Source organism: Thermomyces lanuginosus (assembly GCF_041956635.1).
Source record: "Thermomyces lanuginosus strain ATCC 200065 unplaced genomic scaffold VTN49scaffold_40, whole genome shotgun sequence".
NCBI classification, from domain to species: Eukaryota; Fungi; Ascomycota; class Eurotiomycetes; order Eurotiales; family Trichocomaceae; genus Thermomyces; species Thermomyces lanuginosus.
This window is the reverse complement of record NW_027192374.1, coordinates 137,977-161,309: the sequence shown is the minus strand read 5'-3', so window position 1 is coordinate 161,309 and position 23,333 is coordinate 137,977. Positions and strand designations below refer to the sequence as shown.

At 52.4% G+C, this 23,333-nt stretch overlaps 12 protein-coding genes across 12 annotated transcripts; 7 read left to right on the top strand and 5 right to left on the bottom strand.

Annotated features, from left to right (window-relative positions):
• Positions 1-834: 834 nt before the first annotated feature.
• On the bottom strand, positions 835-2,455 carry VTN49DRAFT_6010 (uncharacterized protein; the record flags this gene model as incomplete). The annotated part of the gene is made up of 3 exons (XM_069414132.1): positions 835-1,843; positions 1,906-2,274; positions 2,328-2,455. 3 exons carry the CDS (start codon positions 2,453-2,455, stop codon positions 835-837), a joined length of 1,506 nt encoding a protein of 501 aa, XP_069265408.1.
• A 1,220-nt stretch (positions 2,456-3,675) lies between these two features.
• VTN49DRAFT_6009 (uncharacterized protein) lies at positions 3,676-4,773 on the bottom strand (the record flags this gene model as incomplete). The annotated part of the gene is made up of 6 exons (XM_069414130.1): positions 3,676-4,230; positions 4,284-4,368; positions 4,424-4,428; positions 4,492-4,541; positions 4,589-4,620; positions 4,694-4,773. 6 exons carry the CDS (start codon positions 4,771-4,773, stop codon positions 3,676-3,678), a joined length of 807 nt encoding a protein of 268 aa, XP_069265407.1.
• Positions 4,774-5,931: 1,158 nt separating this feature from the next.
• Positions 5,932-7,057, top strand: VTN49DRAFT_6008 (uncharacterized protein; the record flags this gene model as incomplete). The annotated part of the gene is made up of 4 exons (XM_069414129.1): positions 5,932-5,972; positions 6,029-6,047; positions 6,106-6,976; positions 7,035-7,057. 4 exons carry the CDS (start codon positions 5,932-5,934, stop codon positions 7,055-7,057), a joined length of 954 nt encoding a protein of 317 aa, XP_069265406.1.
• A 60-nt stretch (positions 7,058-7,117) lies between these two features.
• On the bottom strand, positions 7,118-7,554 carry VTN49DRAFT_6007 (uncharacterized protein; the record flags this gene model as incomplete). Its single annotated transcript, XM_069414128.1, has 2 exons — positions 7,118-7,342; positions 7,495-7,554. The coding sequence occupies 2 exons, from the start codon at positions 7,552-7,554 to the stop codon at positions 7,118-7,120; spliced, it is 285 nt and encodes a 94-aa protein (XP_069265405.1).
• A 282-nt stretch (positions 7,555-7,836) lies between these two features.
• VTN49DRAFT_6006 (uncharacterized protein) lies at positions 7,837-8,120 on the top strand (the record flags this gene model as incomplete). Its single annotated transcript, XM_069414127.1, has 2 exons — positions 7,837-7,974; positions 8,046-8,120. 2 exons carry the CDS (start codon positions 7,837-7,839, stop codon positions 8,118-8,120), a joined length of 213 nt encoding a protein of 70 aa, XP_069265404.1.
• Positions 8,121-8,200: 80 nt separating this feature from the next.
• VTN49DRAFT_6005 (uncharacterized protein) lies at positions 8,201-9,087 on the top strand (the record flags this gene model as incomplete). The annotated part of the gene is made up of 3 exons (XM_069414126.1): positions 8,201-8,488; positions 8,574-8,839; positions 8,922-9,087. 3 exons carry the CDS (start codon positions 8,201-8,203, stop codon positions 9,085-9,087), a joined length of 720 nt encoding a protein of 239 aa, XP_069265403.1.
• Positions 9,088-9,175: 88 nt separating this feature from the next.
• Positions 9,176-9,818, top strand: VTN49DRAFT_6004 (uncharacterized protein; the record flags this gene model as incomplete). The annotated part of the gene is made up of 2 exons (XM_069414125.1): positions 9,176-9,444; positions 9,659-9,818. The coding sequence occupies 2 exons, from the start codon at positions 9,176-9,178 to the stop codon at positions 9,816-9,818; spliced, it is 429 nt and encodes a 142-aa protein (XP_069265402.1).
• A 331-nt stretch (positions 9,819-10,149) lies between these two features.
• On the top strand, positions 10,150-12,173 carry VTN49DRAFT_6003 (uncharacterized protein; the record flags this gene model as incomplete). Its single annotated transcript, XM_069414124.1, has 5 exons — positions 10,150-10,377; positions 10,456-10,485; positions 10,540-10,850; positions 10,897-11,018; positions 11,068-12,173. The coding sequence occupies 5 exons, from the start codon at positions 10,150-10,152 to the stop codon at positions 12,171-12,173; spliced, it is 1,797 nt and encodes a 598-aa protein (XP_069265401.1).
• Positions 12,174-12,384: 211 nt separating this feature from the next.
• Positions 12,385-13,021, bottom strand: VTN49DRAFT_6002 (uncharacterized protein; the record flags this gene model as incomplete). The annotated part of the gene is made up of 3 exons (XM_069414123.1): positions 12,385-12,527; positions 12,627-12,754; positions 12,825-13,021. The coding sequence occupies 3 exons, from the start codon at positions 13,019-13,021 to the stop codon at positions 12,385-12,387; spliced, it is 468 nt and encodes a 155-aa protein (XP_069265400.1).
• A 2,220-nt stretch (positions 13,022-15,241) lies between these two features.
• On the top strand, positions 15,242-16,335 carry VTN49DRAFT_6001 (uncharacterized protein; the record flags this gene model as incomplete). Its single annotated transcript, XM_069414122.1, has 2 exons — positions 15,242-15,398; positions 15,464-16,335. 2 exons carry the CDS (start codon positions 15,242-15,244, stop codon positions 16,333-16,335), a joined length of 1,029 nt encoding a protein of 342 aa, XP_069265399.1.
• Positions 16,336-16,703: 368 nt separating this feature from the next.
• Positions 16,704-18,332, top strand: VTN49DRAFT_6000 (uncharacterized protein; the record flags this gene model as incomplete). Its single annotated transcript, XM_069414121.1, has 3 exons — positions 16,704-17,067; positions 17,126-17,308; positions 17,359-18,332. 3 exons carry the CDS (start codon positions 16,704-16,706, stop codon positions 18,330-18,332), a joined length of 1,521 nt encoding a protein of 506 aa, XP_069265398.1.
• Positions 18,333-18,528: 196 nt separating this feature from the next.
• On the bottom strand, positions 18,529-22,658 carry VTN49DRAFT_5999 (uncharacterized protein; the record flags this gene model as incomplete). The annotated part of the gene is made up of 3 exons (XM_069414117.1): positions 18,529-18,604; positions 18,664-22,408; positions 22,466-22,658. 3 exons carry the CDS (start codon positions 22,656-22,658, stop codon positions 18,529-18,531), a joined length of 4,014 nt encoding a protein of 1,337 aa, XP_069265397.1.
• Positions 22,659-23,333: the final 675 nt, after the last annotated feature.

The window sequence follows — 23,333 nt, the reverse complement described above, 5'->3', positions numbered from 1 at the left end:
GTGCGAAAATTACAAACTGCTTTGCAAATTGAGTATTTGAGATATGGTGGGCTATCTGGAAGAGCCGGAAGAGCGGCTGGCCAAGGGCAGCCCTGCTCCTATGTCGTCATCTCACCCCACAGCCCACCCGATCTGGTTAGATTAGTCAGCGAATCATCGACGATCATCCAAAAATGGGATGCGATCATGAACACTTGGCTTTTTACGGCATGTGTGGAGGAAATCGCTGACTACCGCGGCTACGGCCAAAGGGTTGATGAACTCGACCAGCCAATTGAAATCTGGAGCATTTGAGGAAATTCAACCAATCAAAATTTCGCATCTAGCGCTCTAAACCTTAATTTGTGCCAAGTCAGTCTTCTGCTGGGCATGCGTGTGCCCCTTACGCGTCACTCGGCTTGTGCAAGGCGTACATCTCTCAGAGTCCGAGTTGAAGCTGGACATCAAAAGTCGAGACTCGGAACCGAGGGCAAAGATCGACTTTTATTCGCCTTCTTTGGCTCGTTGACCCGGTTCAGCTGGTCAACGGCACTACCTAGTGAGGGCCTCGTATTGTTGACCTTTTCTCTCAGTGGCTGTACGAGTATGCATCGTTGGTTGCCCGTGGATTCGGAGACGAAGAGGGTGACGACCTGAGGCTGGGATTGCGAATACTAATCCAAATGTTGAAAAGCCATAGTATCGACTTTCAACATTAGTGTTGTAAATCTGGGTTTGGAGACCTCTGTCCATTTGTCGTTTCACAGCTTGTATTATGCTACACAAGTAGATAGTCCCCAGTCCAGATGAGCTCGAAACAGCGGCCATCCAAAGCAACCTATGAAATGGTGAATCTCACAGCTTGGCCCTCATGTTAACGTGGACCGCCTTGATGTTCGAATATGCCGCCAGCCCAGCTTCACCAAGTTCCCTGCCGATGCCACTAGCTTTAACACCTCCAAAAGGAATCCTCCAGTCCGAGTCATTGCTTGAGTTGATCCAAACCATCCCGGCTTCGATTTGCTTTGCGACCCGATGCGCACGCGTTAGATCTCTTGTAAACACTGCACTCCCAAGACCATAGGTCGTCTCATTGGCCATGCGAATTGCTTCCTCCTCAGTTGAGAATCGCGCAATCACAACAAACGGACCAAAGACTTCCTCTTGGTAGATTCGCATCTTGCTGTTGACGTTCGTGAAAACGGTAGGTTCGATGAAATAGCCCTTTCGATCCTTCTTTGCGGACGTCGGTGAGCCCATCTCAAGCTTCGCTCCCTCCGCCAATCCAATGTCGATATAAGATCGAACCCGGTCGTACTGGGCTTTCGTGACCTGGGGTCCCTGAAATGTTTCCTCGGCGAAAGGATCACCGATGCGGGAAATGCGACGGACTTGAGCTTTGAATGCCTCAAGGAAGCGGTCGTAGATACTGTCCTGAACGAGAATGCGTGATGTCGCCGTGCAGATCTGGCCTTGGTTCGACATAATGCCAATGTGTGCCCACTCCACCGCGTTCTCGAGATCGGCGTCACTGAATACGATAAGTGGACTCTTACCACCGGTCTCGAGAGTAATATTTTTCAAATTGACAGCAGCCATTTTCATGATTTCTCGCGCGGTGGCGGTACTGCCAGTGAATGCAATCTTGTCCACGCCGGTGTGTGCGGCGAGCGCAGCACCAGCGACACGGCCCTCTCCATTGACGATATTGACCACCCCTGGTGGAAAACCGGCTTCCTTGATCAGATTGGCAAAGTAAAGGATCGAGAGAGGCGTCTGCTCAGCCGGCTTTAAGACGACAGTATTGCCACATGCGAGAGCTGGACCGAGTTTCCAAGCTGCCATAGCAAGAGGGTAATTCCACCTATGTGGCATCTGTCAGCCTTCAATGGAATGATAAACAAAGGCAGGTTGGGGTTTCGATACGGGATTATCTGCCCACACACGCCCACCGGCTCCCTCAACGTGTAGGCGAATTTCTCTGGCGTAGTCTCGATAACCTGGCCAAACACTTTATCCGCGAAACCAGCGTAGTAGCGGATTGTTTCGGCGACTTCAACCAAATCCTCGTCTCGTGCCACTGTATATGGCTTTCCATTATCCCATGTCTCGATTGTTGCCAGGATCTCGCGGTGCTTATCAACCAAGTCGCTCAGCTTGAGCATGAGTTTCCCACGATCTGTAGCTGAAAGCTGCCGCCATGATGGGTCATTGAAGGCCTTCCGAGCCGCTTGGACGGCGCGATCGATGTCAGCAGGAGAAGCGGCCTGGACGGTGGTGATTTCCGTCTCATCGCTGGAATGCCGTGTAAGCTTTCAAACGACTCGTCAACCGAGATTTCAACATACGTCGGATTTATCGATGTGATTGTCAGTCCCTCGGATGATCTGACCCATTCATTATTGATGAAGAGTCCTGTGGGCTGAATGTATGTTCGGCCGTTGGGCGCTGTGAGTTGCACCTCAAGGCTCGCCATTGTTACTAACACAGGATTTCTTTTCCTCGAAGAAATGGTCAAAATGTAATTGAAGTGAGGAGAATAAGCAATCGACAGCCTTCTTTAAATGACCAAAGCTCCTCAACCATACTAGCCGGTCAGGGTCAATGTCACTTTGCACGCAGCTTATCAGCATGGCTGATAACGTCGCATGGACATGCCGATAATGGTTAGGGTATCTTGTATCGTGTTCAAACTAGGAATAATACGCACTGAATGCGGGGGTTATGGAGGTCTTCAGTGGAGTTGCAGTCAAGGAACCAAAATCGTTGAAACTTGAATAATCCAATACAGCTCGTATTGAATCTGCGGTGGAAGCTGGATTCTTGCTTTCCCAGGGTATGGAATCATTCGATTCTATTCAATTGCAGTGACGTAGGGACGGAATATGCACGACAAGCACTAGCTCTCAACTCCGTTCTTCGTTCTCCCTGGGCGTTGAACGTGTATGCAGGGCTCACGGCAAACACTCCGGGTAAACGCCCATATTTCCAGATTTGGTATGTCCAAGCGCAAACAACCTTGAGCTCGGAGGAGCGCCTTTGACCGATTCGATTCGATTTCCATGGAGAGAGTAACTACTAGGTGAAGGCCTGCAGTCGAATTCGTACGAGGCCTAAAAATGAATTGAAAGTACGAACTGCGACAGGCTGGACGATGGCCAGTGACATTTCGAAATACTGTTATCTGATACGTTGCTGTACGGAGTAGACAATGAAGAGAGATTAGAACATGGAAAACTGGAACTTGTGATTGCTTTATGGACATAAAAACCAGATGAGTAAATTGTCCAGTACATGCGACCATAGGGTGTGGAAAACAGGGCTTCCCGTCCGCTCAGCCGTACTTAAGCCACACGCCGGCTGGTTAGTAGTTGGGTGGGTGACCACCAGCGAATCCCAGCTGTTGCATGTTTTTCATCAACTTTTTTTTCTCCCCTCTCCCCTCCACAATCTTCACATTTTCGAAGCCATTTCTGTCAACGACCGAGTTGACGTATCTAGGCCAAGAACGAGCGCCATCATTTATGAAAGTGCTTTGATTGTGGCAGGGCGGACGTTTGTTAAGATATCATAACCTTGGGAACGGAATTAATCACCATTTACACCTATATATACTCCGTACTCCGTATAATAACCAGAGGTAAATCCGCGCAATTGAAGCAGCGTCTATCAAAATACGGACTTGCGTCTATGTCTTTATGAGAAACTTTCCTCGAGAGATTTCCTCACGTTTTCCGCAGCTTCCGACTCCTCTCTTTGCGCAGCTTCCATGTGATTCCGCTCACGCTCAATCCTCTTGACACGCTTTACCAACTCCGTGACATGTCCGTCGGAGGAGCCCAAACCAAGCCCTTCAAGCGCTTTCTCCAGGAGATACAGGTATTCGGTGTTACGGCCACTCTCACCCTTGCTGACACTGATAACTCGTGCCACCGCCTCAGGATCACGCTCCGCTGGATCACGCAGGAACTGTGGGTTTGTTGGCAGACCAATGTAAACCATGCATGTGATGGGCTCGACCGCAGGTATTGGCGGATGACTCTCGGTCGTTTGAGAATCTACTGAAGTAGCAAGCCCATTCGGTCCATTTGTAGACGACGGATCCACGGGATGGAATGGCGTAAAATGCACAGTATACCCGTCGATCTCCCTCTGGTCTAGGTAATCATGTACCTCCCGTGCATGAGAAGCGGGGATATGATACGCAGCTCCCCAAACGGTGGACGTTGTAGAGGACTCGAAATATCTTTGCTGTTATATTTGTTAGGTTATGAGACAACAACTGGCGGGTTCTAGATACTCACCGGATCATCAAGTGTTTCCCAAAACGAACGTTCTATAACGGTCACTACCCGACCCGGATGCTCCGGAGTGCCCCGGTGATCCGTACTGCATAGCAATGTGAGCTTGTAGAAAACCAGAAATCGGGCAGCGAAAGTAATACCTGGCCTTTCCAACACAAGACTGTCAGCTATTTATCCATAAAGTGCCCGAAGTTCATACAGTGCATACCTGCCAGAATCTCCTCACATAGCCGGTAATATAGCCAGGAATTCGTTTATCTTCGGCGTGTCAATTCACGTTGGATATGGAAAGTCGAATCTCTTACCAAAATGTGGTGGTGGCTTCCAGATCAAGCTCCTATGCCGTCAATTAGCTTGATTCACAGTCGCTAGAAAGGGTTGGTCAAAGATCCATGCCTAATCAGACTTACCCATACCCAAACACCCACAAATCTCCATCAGGGAAGAAATCCTGCCAAGTGCGCTTCTCTTTGTGTGGTAAATCTGGCATTTTGTGCTTAATCCAGGTTCAGCAACAAGTACGGAGTAGTATTGTCTGAGAATTATCAGGTCTGCTTCCTAGGGATCTGCTCAGGAGTCAGATTTTATAGCGCCCTCCACTCAATCACTGGAACGTCAGGTTGCATGAAAATCACGTCTTTGGGATAGTACAGGCGGACACTACCCCATAGTCTATTGCATCACAGGCAGTCTAGTGTGGAGGGATTGAGGTGTTTGGATCCTGAGGGATGTGAAAATACAAGTTATCAATTGTTTTGCCTTGTAAACGGCGTTGGAATCGAGCTTTACAGAATCCGATCAAGATCCAGATTGGAGATCAGATCAGCAAAGGATTCTACCTTTTCAGGAGCCAATGAAGTGGATATCCCGACTTACTGGTAGTCCCGATTGAGCTTGCAGGCTCCGCGGTAGGATGGGTGTGAGACTAAAATAACGATCGGTCAGCAATGAATCAATCTTACCTGGAAATCAGCCTCAGCTGAGGATAGTGCTTCTGTTGGTCAATGATTCAATGACTGGGGGAGTAGATCACATAGATGCAATTCACTTTCAGGGCAGACTGCAGTACCTAGGTAGGCACCTAGTAACGGAAGAAAATTATGCAACTTACCGAGGGCTTTGTCGCTTCCGGCCTATTGCATAAATGCCTAATGGTGCACGGCATGTGCGGGTATAAATCGTGGTATAAATTGAACGCTGGGCAACCAGACAGACTTGAAGAATAAGGAACCAAGAAATGCAAAGAAATGCAGGCATTCTGCAGAGTGAAGGCCGCTCAGTCCGTTTGGCCAGTTGACTTTCCAATCCATGGCGGGACAGCGCTGGTCAAGACCTTCGTGGGGCTACACCAAGAGAGTATTGGCCCGACGCCAACGTTTGTCTCTTGTGACCTCGGATCTTGGAGATTCTTTTTGCCTCAGAAATTCCTGAGATCCCCTGCTTGATCGCAAGAGCGGTGTTGAGCCTGCCAGTTCCAACTGCACAACTACTCGTCCTGTTTGCGTGTTTTGTCGCAGTGACGACGACGCCGCTGGCTTGGAAGTTCAAGCGGACCACTCGCGTCTGAACCCGTGCGCTTTGCGCTCGAGTCTAGTCCACTGCTCAGTGAGAAAGACTGCAGTGGTCTCTGCGCCCGACAAACGTTAAAATGGCGTACGATAACAAGTACAATCCTGATGCGCTGCCCGCGTAAGCTTGATTTCCAATTGAACATGTGGAGTTTCCTGAGCTGATTTTGTCCGTAGACACGCGGAACCAGAGGAGGTTCGCATACCTAACTTCCCGAACGTTGTTCAAGTGAATAACAGATGTCGTCTCGCAGGCCGCGCGGATAATAAGCGAATGGGAGAGGAGGAAACAACAGCAACAACAGCACCAACAACAGAAGCCTCTCCCTCCGATCGCGGGACAGGATTCGTCTTCCGGGCCGCCTCCTGACCGCAGATTCACCCCTCCAGCATCGTCCGGTGTTCCTACATCGGCCCCATCACCTCAGCCATTTGGCTCTCGTCCGCCGGGGTCAGCAGGCCCTTCGTCGAACTTCTCACATTTCCATTCCCCTCCACCCCAGAACTACGGGTACGGCCCGCGACCAACGCAACCACCGAATCGGCCGCCACAGCCAGCGTTCGCTCAGCACTCTCCCGCCCATTCTCTTCCGCCTCCGGGGCCAAATTCCGATGATCCTCAGCAACTGTTTCCTCTTTTCCGGGCTGCCAACATCTCCAAGTCCGGAGCATTGACAGAATCCGAGCTTGGCGCTGCCCTGGTGAACGGGGACTACAGTGCGTTTGATCCAAATACGGTCAAGATGATGGTGCGAATGTTCGACCGCAATGGCGACGGAGTCATTCGTTTCGAGGAGTTTTGCTCTTTGTGGCGATTCCTTGGAGCATGGCGAGAGCTATTTGAGCGTTTTGACGAAGACCGGAGCGGTCGAATCAGTTTGGATGAGTTCGAGAAAGCGCTGGTCGCATTTGGATATCGACTTAGTCGTACCTTTGTTCGGGTACTCTACAATACTTTCGAAAGCAAGGGGCGGCGTCGCGCGGGTCCCGGCGTGCATTCCGGCATGAGCTTCGACCTCTTCGTGCAGGCGTGTATCAGTTTGAAACGAATGACCGATGTGTTCAAGCGCTACGATGAGGACCGGGACGGGTATATCACCGTCAGTTTTGAAGAGTTTTTGACCGGTAAGTACCACCAATCTCAAACTATTGTCAGAAGTGACGTGTGCTTACGAGTGGACAGAGATCTTGCAGCTACAGGAATAGGTAGCTGATCTAACGATGTGATACCCTCTTGTTGATGTCGACTGTATTGGAGTAGATAGGTCAACCCCATACTTGTCTTCCGACGGCTACTGGCTTGGACTTGAACACGCGGTAAGCAAGTTCACCGCGCCACTTGACGGCTTCTTCTCTGTACCGACTATTCATTTGTTGTGACACGTAATACACAATGAAGACTACGGCTCTGCTCCCTGGTGATGAGCTATGAATCGGCATATAGCTAGAGTCATCCTGGTTTGTGTTGTTTACTAGGCATGTATCCAGTACCTATGGTGAGAGCAATTTCTAATCCTAATCTAACTTATACAATGCCTATCCAGAGAAAGAGCCTCGTGATATGGAGTCTCGGTCTTCGTACTTCATAATTTTTGCCTTCCCTATCCGTATAACTACCCGCATAATACAAATAATATATATACCTTAACTTCCCTACTATTGCAAAACATGGCCTTCCACACGGCCATTATCTCGATGCTCATTGGCCGGCCCCAGGACGTCACGTGCCAGGTGGGCCTTCTCGCCTCTGGTTGTTTGTTTGCGAGTGTCTGTTCGCAGCCTTTCCTCAATCCAATACTGCAGGAAATTTGATACTCTAGATAATCTTCCGGCCGAACGGATCGTAGACCTTCCGTTACGGCCTTTACGATGGTTCGCCGTCCGCGCGTCGCCGAACGCGTACAAGTCTCCTACAGCTGCGACACAGTGATTATTGATGATTGATTTACTGGCGACGTGTAACTTTCAGGAAAGACGTGTCCTGGATGTGGCGCCATCAAACTCCAGGCAAAATTGGAGCAGGCTCAAAGCTGGGCGACCTGCCACCCGGCGACCGTCAGGTGAAGAACAGGGATGACTTCCCCGATTTCCCTCGGTTTTATGTGTGGAATCGCTCCGAGAAGGTCGGGAACTCAGGTCGCTCTTGCGGGAGCACGATCGGACCCTGAACCAGTTCAGGATGCCATGATCCCAGCACGAATGGGAGCCAATCGAGCGCAACCCGCTGTTGGGCGCCGAGCAGCGCTACAACCGACCCGATGAGGGATGAATCGCAGAAGAGAATTATGGGTCTAGGGTTTCGACGCCGGCTAGCGGGCCGCGTTCAACGCCATCCTGGATGCCGTCCGCATGCACAAGGGCGCACTTTATCTGGACGGGCCCGGTGGCACCGGGAAGACGTTTGTATACCGGGCCCTTTGCGCGCGGCTGCGGAGACCGGGCCTCATCGTGATCTGGGTGGTGTCAACCGGGGTCGACGCGCTCTTTGGCGGATTGCCGCCCGTGCTGGGTGGGGACTGGGCACAGACCCTGCCCGTCGTGAGGAACGGCTCCCGCACGGACGTATACCGTGCGTGCCTGCCGGCCACGCCCATATGGAAGTCCCCGAGGAAATGGACATTGACCGAGAACATGCGGGTGAGTCGCAATCCGGCGACCTGCACCGTTTGCAGACTGGCTGCTGCGAATCTCCTACGACCGGGCCTTGCGGACCGCGGTCCAGATTCCGGACGAGATTCTCATTGACAGGAGGCTCCAGGGGTTCTGCGAATGGGTATATCCGAGGGCAGAGCTCGCAAGGTGCTCCCCAGAGTTGTTCAAGGGTAGGGCCATTTTATCCGCTCGGAATGAGAGCCTGGCGGAACTCAACGACACAGTGCTGGCCATGATGCCGGATGAGCCCGATAATCCGGTCCAGGAATACTTCGCGGCCCATGCGGTCCATCGACGCTTCGGGGCTGCCGCCGATGTTGCTGCGCATTCGGAGAGGTGTGCCAGTCATGCTTCTGCGGAATCTGAACGTGAGGCATGGGCTGTGTAACGGCATGTGGATGATCGTCCTGAATCACAGCCGGCATCTCCTCCGCGTCCGCCTGCTGAGCGGCCCGTTCAACGGGAACGCGGAATTGATCCCCTGGATCGACCTCATAAGCAGCCGCGAGGACTCAGCCTACAGGATTGTTCGCAAGCAATCCCCGGTTCGGGTCTGCTTTATGATGACGATCAACAAGGCCTAGGGCCAGAGTCTGTCGCGCGTGGGGATGGACCGGCGAAGGCCGGTGTTCAACAACGGCCAACTCTACATGTCCTTCTCGCGGACGACAAATGTTCCGAGTTGTCGGTCCTGTTCGGCGAGGGTCACCAGAGTCGCAGCGTGCCAAATGTAGTCTATCCGGAGGGTTCGGCTTCCGTCCTCAAGCGTTGGCGGAGGCCTCTAAGCCCTCCAAACGTCGGTGTCGGGCTACTTCATCCGTCCGTCCTCGGAGTTTGTCCGTCTCCACGGCCAGCGGTTCCTTGACGGGACGACAGGAGCAGTCCGTTTACCGGTTCGTCCACGATCTAGGACCTCAGTTGGTGGCGGCAAAGCTCCTAATGTACGTAGCATTTACTTTTGTACATAGCTCAAGGTTGTAGACCGCATCGATTGGATTCCCTTACAAATTCCAAGTCGCCAACTGTCATGATTATGTAACCATTTAACCAGAGCTAGTTAAACCTGAATTAGCATTGCGCGGCCGCGGCGGCGGCCCAGCCCGCGTATTACTCCGTAGTGCTGCCTGAGAAATGGGCAATCGGATAATGGTAAAGTCCGACGTCCGAGCTGCGGATAATTTCTAGGGAGAGAAGCCAATCGGAAAAAAATTTCGGGAAGCCGATCACCTTTCCAGAAGGCAACCTGAACTGCAATTATTCGCTCCGACGGACGTTGATGTTCCCGCGCCGCCGCGCGGAGTTCATGGGGATCTAGGTAGAGCCACGTTGAGTTAACCCGTTATCATGAAGACCCTGACGATCGTTTGCTGATGCCTGCCCTTTGGATTTTGTGGCGAAAGCTCACAAACGCCAGATTAAACATCATGTACGGAGTACTGGGTTGTGTTATGAAACGGGGGATTATTCTGCCGGTTGTTCCGAGTGCTATCCCCGATGCTCGTACTTTTTTTTGACATAGATGACTCACCATGTTTTTCACCTTTTAAAAGGGAGCAAAAAGTCTGATCGCGTTCTCTTCAGCAGAACTCGGCGCGATTTGGATCCTCCGACGAAGTGCCTAGTACTCTCCCCCAAAACGAACAGCGATGCGTGAATCACGTTCCGAAGAGTCCTCGTCCGCGGACGCCGCGGTGGGCGATGTCGAAAAGAATACCACGTCCGTGCCGCCAGAGGGGAATGACGACGAGAAAACGAATAGCTCTGTGCCATCGACACCGGATGAGGATGGCTCAGAAAACCGCCTGGAGAAGACACCGTCGCAGGCACAGAGGATGAGCCGGAGCAAGATCGCAATCATTATGACGGCGCTGTGTGTATGTATCCTCGTCCAGACCTGTTATCATGTGGTACTGTAATCCTTAGGGAAAATATGGCTGACAGGTGTTTCCCAGCTGTCCGTGTTCCTGGCCGCGCTCGATATGGTACGTTAGATCCGCAAGTAGTCGTCGCGCGAGCTGCTAGACTAACGCCATTAGACGATCGTATCTACCGCGCTACCCGTTATGGCGGCAGATTTCCACACCTCTCAGAGCGGATACTCGTGGATGGCCTCCTCGTATCTCCTGGCGAATGCTGCGTGTATTCCACTTTGGGGCAAAATCAGCGACATTTGGGGGAGGAAGCCTATCATCCTCATCGGAAATGTGATTTTCCTCGTTGGCAGTCTCGTCTGCGCCCTTGCAAAGGATTTGACAATGATGCTGGCCGGACGAGCGGTTCAAGGAGTTGGTGGTGGTGGCCTCATCATCCTGTCGAACATCGTGGTCACCGACCTCTTCAGCGTGAGGTATGTCCTTGCCGTTGGATGCTGTGGGGCCTCACTAACGGATCAGGGAACGTCCCATATACTATGGCCTCTTTGGCGGCACATGGGCCGCTGCAAGCGCCTTGGGGCCGATCATCGGCGGTGCGTTTACGACTCGAGTAACCTGGCGCTGGTGCTTCTACCTGAACCGTGCGTATTTATTTTCCCTCTCAAGGACAGGATTCTAACGTGACTGTAGTCCCCGTCGGAGGTGTCTCTTTTGTCATCGTTGCCCTCTTCCTGTCCGTTGAAACACCTAAAACACCTCTCTTGGATGGTCTACGCGCCATCGATTGGTTAGGTACTTTCACTATCGTCGGAGCAACGTTGATGTTCCTGTTTGGCCTTGAATTTGGCGGTGTCGATTATCCCTGGGATTCGGCAACGGTCATCTGCCTGCTCGTTTTTGGGGTGGTGACCTATGGGATCGTCTTTATCGTGGAATGGAAGTTCGCCAAATATCCCGTCATCCCGGTCCGATTGTTCAACAACCGACAGAATATCCTAATCTTCTTGATCTGCTCCATGCACGGTTTTGTCTTCATCTCCGCAGCCTATTACATCCCCCTGTACTTCCAGACAGTGCTGCTGGCCACGCCAATCCTCAGCGGAGTCTACACCCTGCCACAAGTCCTGGTCCTCTCCGTCATGTCAGCGCTGGTAGGCATCGTCATCCGTCGGACAGGGCGATATAAGGAGATCATCATTGCGGGGATGATATTTATGACTCTTGGATTCGGACTCTTCATTGATCTGAAGCCGTATGCCTCCTGGCCACGGATCATCATCTATCAGATGATTGCTGGCGCAGGCATCGGCCCTCTGTTCCAATCCCCGCTTGTCGCTCTCCAGGCCAACATTCACCCGTCCGATATGGCCACGGCGACAGCGACCTTTGGCTTCATCCGTCAACTCTCCACCTCCATATCAGTCGTCATCGGCGGCGTTATTTATGAGAACGTCTTCCGGGATGAGATTCCTGGTCTCCGTGAGGTGCTCGGTCCCCGTGTGGGTAGTCAGCTGGAGGGGTCATTCTCCGGGTCGCTGAAGCCGGTGGTGGAGTCCTTGCCTACGGAACAGAAGAATGCCATCCTGTCTGCGTTTACGTACGCACTGAGCCGAACGTGGATTTTCTACTGCGCTGTGGCCGGGGTGGGACTTATCACAAGTCTCTTCATCAAGAAGAAGGAACTGAGCAAGTCGCATGCGATTGCGAAGACCGGGCTGGAAGAGCAAGAAAGGGCACGGCGGGAGCTGCTAGAGTTGGAAAAGGCCCGTCGAAAGGAGAAGAAAGAACAAGTTTAACCTCCAGCACGTTCGTTTATTGCTTCTAAGTAATTATAATTTGAATGTCTGTACATAGAGTTAATGATGAGCCATGGGAAAAAAAATCAAAATCCGAACACCACTCATGTAAGAACGCAAAGACTCAACAAAGCAAGCCCGGGAATCAAATACTTTTCCCTCCCAAACACCATACAAGAATCATGCAAAGTAAGTAGTAGGAAATAGCAAACTATGCCGATGACTGCGGCTCCACGAAATTCCGGAGCTTGGTCAGCTCATCCAGCAACTCCTGCAGATCGTTATCGGAGATTTTATTCTGCAAACTCGGAATAAGAGATTTCGCTTCCTCTGCATTATCGCAGCAGAGGCTCCCTATACCAAACAAAAATCGTCAGCTGACATATTCGGTAATGCAAGACATTTCATCAACGCCCTAATGGACGGTGCGGGGAAAGGCCTAAAGAGATTTACCTAGCTGAGACCGCTCGAACATCTCCAGTTCCGTATGTGAATTGAGCAATCTCTCTACTGCCTTGATATTCTCCTCATCTCTGAATCGCGCAAAAACTTCGAGGTAGTCCAAGGTCTTTGTAAGGTTTCTATAAACCGTCCGTCAGCATTTCCTGCTGCCTATTCCCCTGATAAAATCGCCGGAAAAATAAGACGTACTCAGGCTCCTCATAGTTTGGTCTTGTCCTTCTCTTGTTTTCCAGGACTTTGTTGATAACCAGCCGCGCCTCTGACAGTGACAGGGTGTGCGTGTTCTGGTCCTCGCCGAGCTTGAGACTCGATGCTGCCTCGAGATCGGATTGCGGCGTTGTACGTTTGCGGTGAATCGGCGGGGGAAGCTGAATCGACTGCGACATGTCGGCTTTGAGTATTTGGTGGCTACTGGCTAGGTGGCTTTGATCGCGTGAATAGGTTGGACCTGTTTTCTGTTACTGGAGGCGTTGAAGTTATGATTTGATCCTGTGGTCTTCCATGCAATTGTTGATGGATGGACAGCGCTGAGAGATCTGATCGGTCCAGAACCGAATCTCAGTCGGGCTTGGCATCTCTTCGGTTTGGTTCGGCCCGGCCTGGGTCACGTGTTAACCAGGCACGCCTATTCCAGAATGACAGGTTGATAGCTTTGAAGTTTCCACCGTCGACAGGCACTCATGTCACTTCTGATAGTGTAGTAGTACCGTACTGCACACCGCTATCGGGCCATAAAACCGAAGAACATTTATTGTCGAACATACTGGCTTGCCCCAGGACCCCAGCCATGAACCCAGGGAACCTGGAATCTGGTTCGGTTGTCTACAGAAGCTTGAACATGGCTTCAGGAACTTAGCTGGATGGACGTGCATCCTTTCGTACATTCCGCTTCACTGCAAAATGGATCTTCTACACCCCAGAGCACAGTGAAGTTCTCCAACTGCCGCAATTTTCGGCTGCACTTCAGACGAATTGGACACTGAGCCGGAAGTTTCGACGGCAAGGAGCCTACAGTATCGAACTGAAACTTAAGCCTCCGTTCCTCGTTTTGGTTGATCGGGGCCCGTACGCTAGGTTCTGCACTGTAGTTACCTCGGCTTCCTATGGTGGATTGAAGTCAGGGGTACATGCGCCGATGCATACTGGGCATTGGCCACTGGCCTTCCTATGGAAGATGCTGGCCTGAGATGCAGCGTAGCTGGGGTTGTGATTCATTTTGTGACAGGAGGGGTCGGCCAGCTCTCCATTTTGAAAGGAGAGTTCTGCTGAAACTGGACCTGCACATTCATGCTCCCAATGCTCGACAGCTTCGACGCAGAGAAACAACTGCATACCTGGTGAACTGTGCGTTACATCAGTAACCCTAAGCACGTGGGATTCCGGCGATTTGGTAGCTGGCGCCGTGGGAACGGATCAGGCCCCACGTGATGCATGGAGCCTAACCTAGTGTATGGACACCCTCGTTTGGTTAACCTATTGTGAGAGTGACGAGGGCTCGTCTTCGAATTCTGTGACTGCGTAATAGACACATGACTTGAAGGGACGCTGCAAGTATCAACCCTCCAGAAAGTACATATAGCTATTATTGTGACACCAAAGACGATTTCCTGGAAACCCCTGTCACCGACCTGATCAGGCCAAACTGAACAGCGGCAGCGGAGGTCCCATTTGAGAATCCAGCCTGGGAATGATTTCGCTGTGAAGATGCATAAGTACTTGATACCTACAATAAACCTTGTCTAAGTGTGACTGCGGACCAACTCGAAAATGACGAACTGTTGTTCATCGACGAAGAGTTTCGGCCATACAACAATCCACAAAATTTATCTAGACGCAGTCACAAAAGTGGCCTGCTGAGTGTATGGGCCGCTCTCCTGTGATGTCGATTTCAATTGGAAAACACGTGGGCCAGAGAGCCCAGAGAGTACTCCGTATGTGCCACTTGCATATACCCTCCATATTGAAGTTCATGTACGGAGTACTCCGTGCTCCGTGATCTCTGAAAGCATAAAAAAAGATTTCATATGAACCTTTCGAGGCAAAAAGAAAAGAAACAAAAAAGAGAAATTCACATGCAACAGCTGGGATTCGCTGGTGGTCACCCACCCAACTACTAACCAGCCGGCGTGTGGCTTAAGTACGGCTGAGCGGACGGGAAGCCCTGTTTTCCACACCCTATGGTCGCATGTACTTGCTGATTCGAAGTAATCGACTTGTAAATTGCACGTGTTATGACATGAATTCTCGACTCAACAAGCGCGACAAGCGCAATCTGTTTTCAGCGACTGCGAGAGACAAAGAGACGACACGAACCTAATATACCTTCCTTGTTTGGTTAAATGTAACTGATTACATTCCTAATTTAGACTAGCTCGAGTTTTCTGATCGATCGATGACGAGGCGGCGGGTGCCGAAGTGGGGCGCTACCGCTCTCCAGACTGCTGGGAGTCTGGATCTGGAGTACGGAGTAACTTATTAGCGTGTTTCCATAGCGACCTTCATGGAAATCAAAGTCCTCGGATCTCTGATCTTTCCCCCCCGCCAACTTCCAAGTTCTCTCTTTCATCAATCAGTGCCGGCAAGGCTGGTATGCTCATGGCAGCCACATGGATAAGACGAACGTACCCCAGGGCTCCCCTACTGCCACCGTGACTTCATGGCGCGGAATATACATGAACAACACATGGTATTGCGACTGCAACCCTAGGGCGCCAGCGAGGTTCTTCCAAACGAAGAAACCGGGTGTAAATCAAGGACGATGGTGTAAGTTCCTCTTTGCTTGACGCAGTAGGGCTGGTGCGACGAAATTAATCATAACCGGTTTTCAGTTTACAAGTGCAGTAGGCCCCAAGAGGAGCAATGCAAGTTCTTCCTTTGGGAGGACGACGCCAAAATCCGTTTGAAGATGCTCGAGCAGACTAATATGCAGACTGAGCCGCAAACGCCGTCCAAATCTCGTTCTCAGGGTGGCCTCATGACACCCATGACCGGGGCAAGGTTTTCGAATATTGTTTCCCGCGATCAACAACAAAACGCTGGCTCTCCGTACAAGCGTCTCAGAGACAAGAATTTACTTATATCCGGGGAAGAAGCATATGACTGGGATAGCGATATGGAGACAAATGTTGAGAATTTGATGGATCGACCGTTGAAGCAGCCGGTTTTCAACCCGACGACGCCTCAAGAGACCCCTCAGGCGATCAGACATTCCTCGCCAGGAAAGCGCAAGTTGTCTGAATATGAGCAAAATTTGTCGTTGGACTATATACCCCCGGAGTCTGGGACACCTAGCTCGTCGCAGATTTACCGATTAAGTTCAATTTCCACGCAACCGATCGACGCCTCTTCTTCGCCAACACTTCGACGTAATACGCTTCCTACTATAGAGCAATCGCCAACACAGAAGATTGATGAGATACCCGATTTGATCGCAGATTCGCTCTCAATATTGGATCGACACAACGTCGTGCTCTCCACGCAGGCGAAGGATGAGTTGGTCAATTTATGGAACATCTTCAACCGACGCATGAGGGGTATAGCCCTTGGGCGTCAAATCAGTCGAGAGAACTGCAAAAAGAAAGACGAGGAGATAAAGCTACTCAGAAGACGCATCAATGGACTGGAGGCGGCGCGGGAGTTGGATCGGGCTATGAACAAGCAACTTCAAGAGAGGGATTGCAATCGCGGCGATCCATACTAGTGGTGGTAACCTGTTTCGCGTTTTGGTTTCCTGATACCCATGCGTCTTGATATTTTGTGAGGTACTAGCAGTTAGGTTTATTGTACTCGTAATCGCAGATGATATAGAGGAAGGGCCAAGTAGCGGATGCTATCCATCTTATCGCCTTATCGTTATCAGCGGCTTATCGGCGTCACGTGTTGATTTTTTGGACTTATCGGCCCCAGTTCCATAAGTCGATGAATGCTGGTATTTGCAACACCGAAAGCTGTCAAACCCACCCCCACGGGGATCAGGAACCGAGCAAAATCAGCCGGCAATCCATGTCCAACAGTAGCTGACACTCTCAACCCTCCGAACCCCCGGAGATCAGAAACCAATCCCATCCTATGGACTCTACACTCTCAGCCCAACCGTCGAGTCAGTCTTCTGGTTCGTCGTCGCCGAAGGAACTGCCGGAGATGTTCCGCCCACCGGTCAACCGCGCCATGCGCGTGCTCGATCGATCCTTCTTCCGCAAGACGGTGCCATTGTCCGCGGCAACCGTGTTTGAGCAGCGCAATATCGCGCGCGTGCGGAAGGAGCTCGAGTCTGCGAAAGATATCCTCGATCCACCGATGGCGGGGATAAATAAGATTCGACAAGCGCCGGCCGGAACAGTGATCACGGGGAAAGGTGGGGAGAGAAAAGAGACGATTCCGGAGCAGTCGCCGCTGAAGTGTTTGTTACTGAGGGAGGATATTAAACACAATGGTACGTCTTTGGGGTCTTTGGAACGCGAGGAAGAATGGAAAAGGCTGAGATAGGTTAGATAAGTCGACATGGACACCAAAGATCAATCAGTTGGTCGAAGAAGGCACTGTTGGGTTAGGAGGGTATAATTTGGAACTGAATTATGATAACTGGCCTTACCACGACATCATCACGTCTATTCTGCCGGAAGAGGCGCTGAAGGGAGAGACACCGATGGGGTTTACGATCAATGGGCACATATGTAGGTGTGCCATTCCTTGTTGAAGGGAAATTTCCCACTAATACATGCAGTGCATCTCAATCTCCGCGAGGCTTACTACCCCTACAAGTACCTGATTGGTGAGATCCTCAAAGATAAGAATCCCGGCGTGCGAACGGTGATCAACAAGACGGAGGATGTGGGCAGCCACAGTGAATTCCGAACATTTCCGTTCGAGATCTTGGCCGGAGACGACGACATGGTCGTGACAGTGCACGAGCAAGATTGCGAATTCCGCTTCGACTTCTCCAAAGTCTACTGGAACAGCCGGCTTGAGACCGAGCACCGGCGACTTGTGCGCAAGTTCCAACCCGGCGAACTCGTCTGCGACGTTATGGCGGGCGTCGGACCGTTCGCCGTCCCCGCGGGCCGCAAGCGGATCTTCGTTTGGGCCAACGACCTCAACCCGGAGTGCTACACGGCGATGAACTGGGCCATCGACCGCAACCACGTCAAGGACTTTGTCACCGCATTCAACATGGACGGCCGCGAATTCATCCGCCAGTCCGCAGGCACTTTGCTCGACGAGCACCCCAAAACCGTCACCATCAAGCCGAAGAAACGCAAGACCGTCAAGGGAACCGCATCCCCTTCCCCGCCTCCCCAGCCAGAGGTCTACGTCCGCCCGCCAACCGTCGATCACTACGTGATGAACCTCCCCGCCACCGCAATCGACTTCCTCGACGCCTTCATCGGCGCGTTCTCCGGAAAGGAAGAGCTCTTCGAGCCATACACGGACCGCAAACTGCCGTTTATCCACGTGTACTGCTTTGCGGGGAAGAGTGAAGACGAGCGCGACGACCATGTGGAGATTTGCAAGCGCATCTCGGAGCGGATGGGCTTTACATTGACTCCGGATGATACGGTGGATGGCACGGGGAACCGCGAGCGGGAGTTGGAGATTCATAATGTGAGGTTGGTGTCGCCGAGTAAGCAGATGTTTTGCGCGAGTTTCCGGTTGCCGAGGGAGGTGGCTTTCAAAAGTGTTTTGCAGGTTTATACATGAGCAAGGGAGTTGTACATAAAAGGAGGTACGTCCGTGGATTGGTTTAGAAGAAGAAAGGAAAAAAAAAAAAAAAAAAATAAGACAGGATACGTGGATAGATGACTGCCGTGATGTACTATTCATACATGGATCATGCGTACATACGATATCGTTAACCAAAATACTCCGGGACATTTTCCTCCACAGAATTCAGAGATTAATATTGCTTCTCTTGCTTCGTGGATGCTTCGAACGTCTGCCGGATCCGCTCGTAATGCTCCAGTTCCTTGACACTGGTCATGGTCAGCGAAAAAAGGGTAAACATTATCACGACGGAATCGTAACAACGTACCTGACACTCGGCACAAGCTCATTCTGAGCGTCAATAAAGTCCTGCTCGGTCACTTCAACGGCGACATCCTCCGGCGTCGCATAGTGGTCAAAGAAGTAGGCGGTGCTGACGGGTCCATTGGGCAGGTTTTTGATCTTCTCGTCGACAGCGCTCGCCTGTCTGGTGATGGCCTTGAGCATCGCATCGGAGCACAAGGCATATAGGTCGGCGCCGGTGTAGGTGAGCGGGAGGCGTTCGGCCACCCGAGCCAACGAGACGTCTGGATGGAGCTTGAACTTGCGGGTCAGCGCCTCGAGGATCTTTGTTTGTTTCTCGTGCGTATCGGAGATGCCCAGGTAGATCATCTTGTCGAAGCGGCCGGGTCGCAGGAGAGCTCCGTCCAGGAGATCCGGTCGATTGGTTGCGCCGATGACAAACACGCCGCCGGCGTTCTCTTCGCCGCTGCTCATGCCGTCCAGTTCTGCCAGCAGTTGGCTGACGATTCGGTCCATGACACCACCGCTGTCGCCTTGATTGCCTCGCTTGGGTGCGACGGAATCCAGTTCGTCGAAAAACACCACGCAGGGGCGTGCATCCCGTGCGCGCTGAAACACTCGGCGCACGTTGGCTTCCGATTCGCCAATGTACATGTTGAGGAGCTCCGGGCCTTTGACGGAGAAGAAGTTGAGCGAAAATTCGGTGGCGATCGCTTTGGCCAGCAGTGTCTTGCCCGTCCCCGGTGGTCCGTAGAATAGGATGCCGCTTCGCTTCCTCATGCCCTTTGCGAAGAGTTCTGGTCGCTCGAGTGGTAGTTGAATCGTCTCCATCACGGCATCCTTGGCATTCGCCAGTCCACCGACATCGTCCCAAGTGACATTGGGGATCTTGGGGGCTCCGATTGCATCTGCAAAGTTCTTTCTCGCCGCATCCACGGCAAGATCGAAATCTGCCTTGATCACACAACGTGCCGCATCACCACCGGCGACTTGGACATCCCGCAGCGTCACCTTCGCATCTGATCCCGGCACACTCGTGGCCTCAGCAAGCTTTTCTAGCCGCTCAGTCTTTGCTACCACCGCCCTCTCGACAACATCAACGAGGTCACCGGCTACCAGGGCAGCAGTCTTCAGCGCGACCGTGTTCAGATCTACATCAGCAGCAAGGCTGATTCCACGATCGACTACTGCGTTGCGGAGGATTCCTTCGCGCTCTTTCTCATCGGGCGCCGTCATCTCGATTTCATGGGTGAAGAGGCTGCGAATTCCGTCCGGTATTTTCTCCACATCCGTAGTCGTGGCAATGACGACGCGCGACTCGGCAACGATTTCTTTCATTGCCGTGATTATGCGGTCAGCTGTAAGGACGTCGATATGCTTGATCACCAATGCAGTGCAATCAGCGCCACAACTGAAGGCTCGCTCAGCACGAGCTTTCAGATAGGCTTCCGTCTTCACATCGCCGCCATTCGCGCCGCCCTCGGTGAGGATGTCGTACGCATCCACGGTGAACGCATGAAGGCCAATGTCTGCGCATGCGCGCGTAGCGACCGTTGACTTGCCAACAAGACGCTGGGTGGAGGTCAAAAGGATGACTACTGGAGGCATTCCAAGCTGCGCAGCACGGGGATTCGTCGCAGCACTTATGAGTGAGCGAAGGCGGGCCTGAACAGAAGGCACATAGATTTTAGGCAACTCGGTGACGACTCCATGAGATGGGCGGATGACGCTCGAGGTCCTAGGCAATGGCTTGACGCCGAGCCAAAACTCCCATCCATTTGCCAAGGTTCCTGGTACTCGACTGGTAATGCTTCCCGCCTGCACCATTCTTGTGCTGGCTGAATCAATGACTGCGACACCTCCCCATGGATCTGGTTCGTCTCCTTCCTGGCTATCAGGAAGAGATGGCGTGACTTGACCAACACGAAACCACGCTACTCCTGTCTTTGCGCTTCCCGAGAGGTGTTCATTGGACGGCTCCGTCACGTTACCCAGCTTTGCCGTCAGGTCTTCCTCCGGAAAAGCATTGTCTGCAGGTTTCGAAGCCGAATAGACGGCTCGACCCAATGACTCGTCCACGCTGATGCCGACGAGGTCGCCACTCTTGACGAGGCGACGCCTTGACTCAAAGTACCGGCGCAAAGCGGCAAAGAGCGCCGGCTGGACAGAGCGCTCGCATGAAAGGGGCGTGGAAATCTTGAAGATAGTCACCTCCTTGGCGACGGGGGGCGACTTGTTGGCGGTCGACCTCTCATGATGGTTTAATGGCCGCCCAGAGGAGCGCTCCGCTGGGAACCGCAGAGGTGACAATTTAACATACTTTGGGCTCTCGAGATTGCTGAGAAGGATTGGCGGGACGAACACAGTAGGCGTGAGGCGTTGATGGGGAAGCTGGGAAATGCTGGAACGTCTATCAGCAGCTTGGCCAACAGCATATCGCGGCTTCGGAGTGGGAAGGCCGGCGACGCCGTAAACCTTCACAGCTCGCCAGTTCCCTGGCTCTTCGGCCTCTCCCAAACTTAGGCCGTTGAACGACAGTGAGGCCAGAGCATTCGCCTGAGGTTCCTCTGTGGGCTCGATCCTAACCCAATCTCCAGAAAAGCAGCCGATCTTGGCTAGTGTCGTGATATCGACGTACACGAAAGAGTCCACGTCGTCATCATCCCTAGGCTTGGGGTGTAGTAGTTCCGTCGGCAGACGGTTGAGCAGGCCCTCCACTTTGAACGTTTTCCCAGTCTGGCCAGGGCGAGCAGTGCCAGACGTGAAGGTCGAAACCACAGAACCGGGAGTTTGCACACCATCAAGCCGTCTGCTACCAGGTCGCGGCGTCATGGACGACATGACCGACATTGTTCCTGACGGCTGCTGGGGCAGCTCCGGAGCAGCCAGGGAAATCATGTCGTCGAGCGAATCTTCTGACTCGTTTCCACTAACAACAGAGCCCTCGGTCTCCGACTCATCTGGCGGCGAGCTCTCCATCTCTGTCTCATTGTCTTGCGGCCGATCTTCTGCAGCCGAATAAAACTGCTCGTTCGAAGTATCATCGGCTTCCTCTTCCACGGGCGGTTTCAAAAGGGTAGCTCCAGACGAGCTTCTATGTGCTTTTGGTCGTGAATGGACCAAGACAATCCTGGTTGTTGGCCTGAGGACCCCTTGACTAACAGGCTCACAGAACGAAATTTTGGCTGGGGGGAATGGTACATGGGTGATTGGATGCGCGGGCAGCGGCAACGGCAGCAAATCACCAGTATGGATGATCTTCCGCGCAGAAAGCGCCTGGCGGACTGCTGCCGTCAGTCGATCATTGGCGTCGGCAGCCTCCTTCTTCGTGTAGCGCTTCACTTCCGGTGACTTGCCCTTGTTGTTCCAGAGGTTGTTGACCGCCTGCGCATCGGTGCTGAAACCGCCGCCGAACTTGCTTTGCACATCGTCCAAAGTCCGTAACATGTGCCGTTCCACACTCACATAGACCGTATCTAGCTGGAGTGGCAAGACATCCAATATGCGGATTTCAATTGGCTTGGACGACTGTGTAATGTGGCGTGTGGGATCCAGCTGTTGCAGAGTGTCAAGAAAAGGCTGTAAATAATCGGCGGACGCCGGTAACAAGACAGTTGAGTGGGAAAGAGGTGCCGCGCGTGTTCGTTCCGAAGGTTGAGGTCGCACGGGAATAATCGTCCACGAAATGTCGTCGACGGAGCTGTACAACGGCGTGTAAGGCGAGATCGCGGCATATAGAATCTGCTGCGATTCGGCATCTCGCGCGACTTCTTTGAGAAGCGACGTTAGTTGGGACTTGTTTCATGTTCCAAGACAGCAGATCATACCAGTCGGGCTGATGCCAGGAAACAAATCCGCCACCAGATCATCGGACAAGATGGCCACATCGCCGCGAAGATGGCTATCCACGATCAGGCGCGCTGAGATCGGTGAGCGCGCCCGTCGCCGACCGGCTATGCCTTTCCGCCGTCTTCGTCGCGGCTGAAGAAGTTGCGGACTGCCTCCATGATCGAGGTTCATTGTGAAGTGACCGATGCCGGCGACGGAGGAAAATGTCGAGTGGGAACGTCAGGATTTCAAACAATATTCACGTGTCATTCCGTTTAGACAAGCTTAAGCAGCTTCTTGCACTCTGCGCAACTTGACAGGAGTCGCAGATCATGTAATTGTCTGCAGTAAATTGCCAGTACTGTCGTTGTAGCTTACAGCGGCCCAGGCTCGGCGATCGCGCGACTGCAGCCGAGGTCCGTGAGCCGAAATCGTCCCAGCCCGAGGAACTCTCCCAACTCCAGGTCAGCGGAGCGTCAACGGTGAGTGATACTATGGAAGAAGGAACCGGAGACGAAGCTGCTGCAACCTATGATCACCATTGCCCTCTCCCTGGACCAGGGTTGGGGTAAGTACAGCTTCTATTTCCCCGCGTTTTGCAGCATATGAAAATGCATGGGGATCGATCGATTCCTGTGAGGAGGATGGTCTCTTGGCAGACAGGGCTCCCGAAGAACCCTGCAGCACGCTGCTCACAGCGCGGAAGTCTTGATTCTGCTGAGATTTCTGTACTTTCTTTTTTACTGCACTCCTACCGCGCTATGGACCGATTCGCCCTCTTGCCAGCGATGATTTCTCTGTCCATGGTTTGGAGAAAGAAGGATAACCTGTGTAACAGGACTGTAACCTGGGTCACGTGCCGCATTG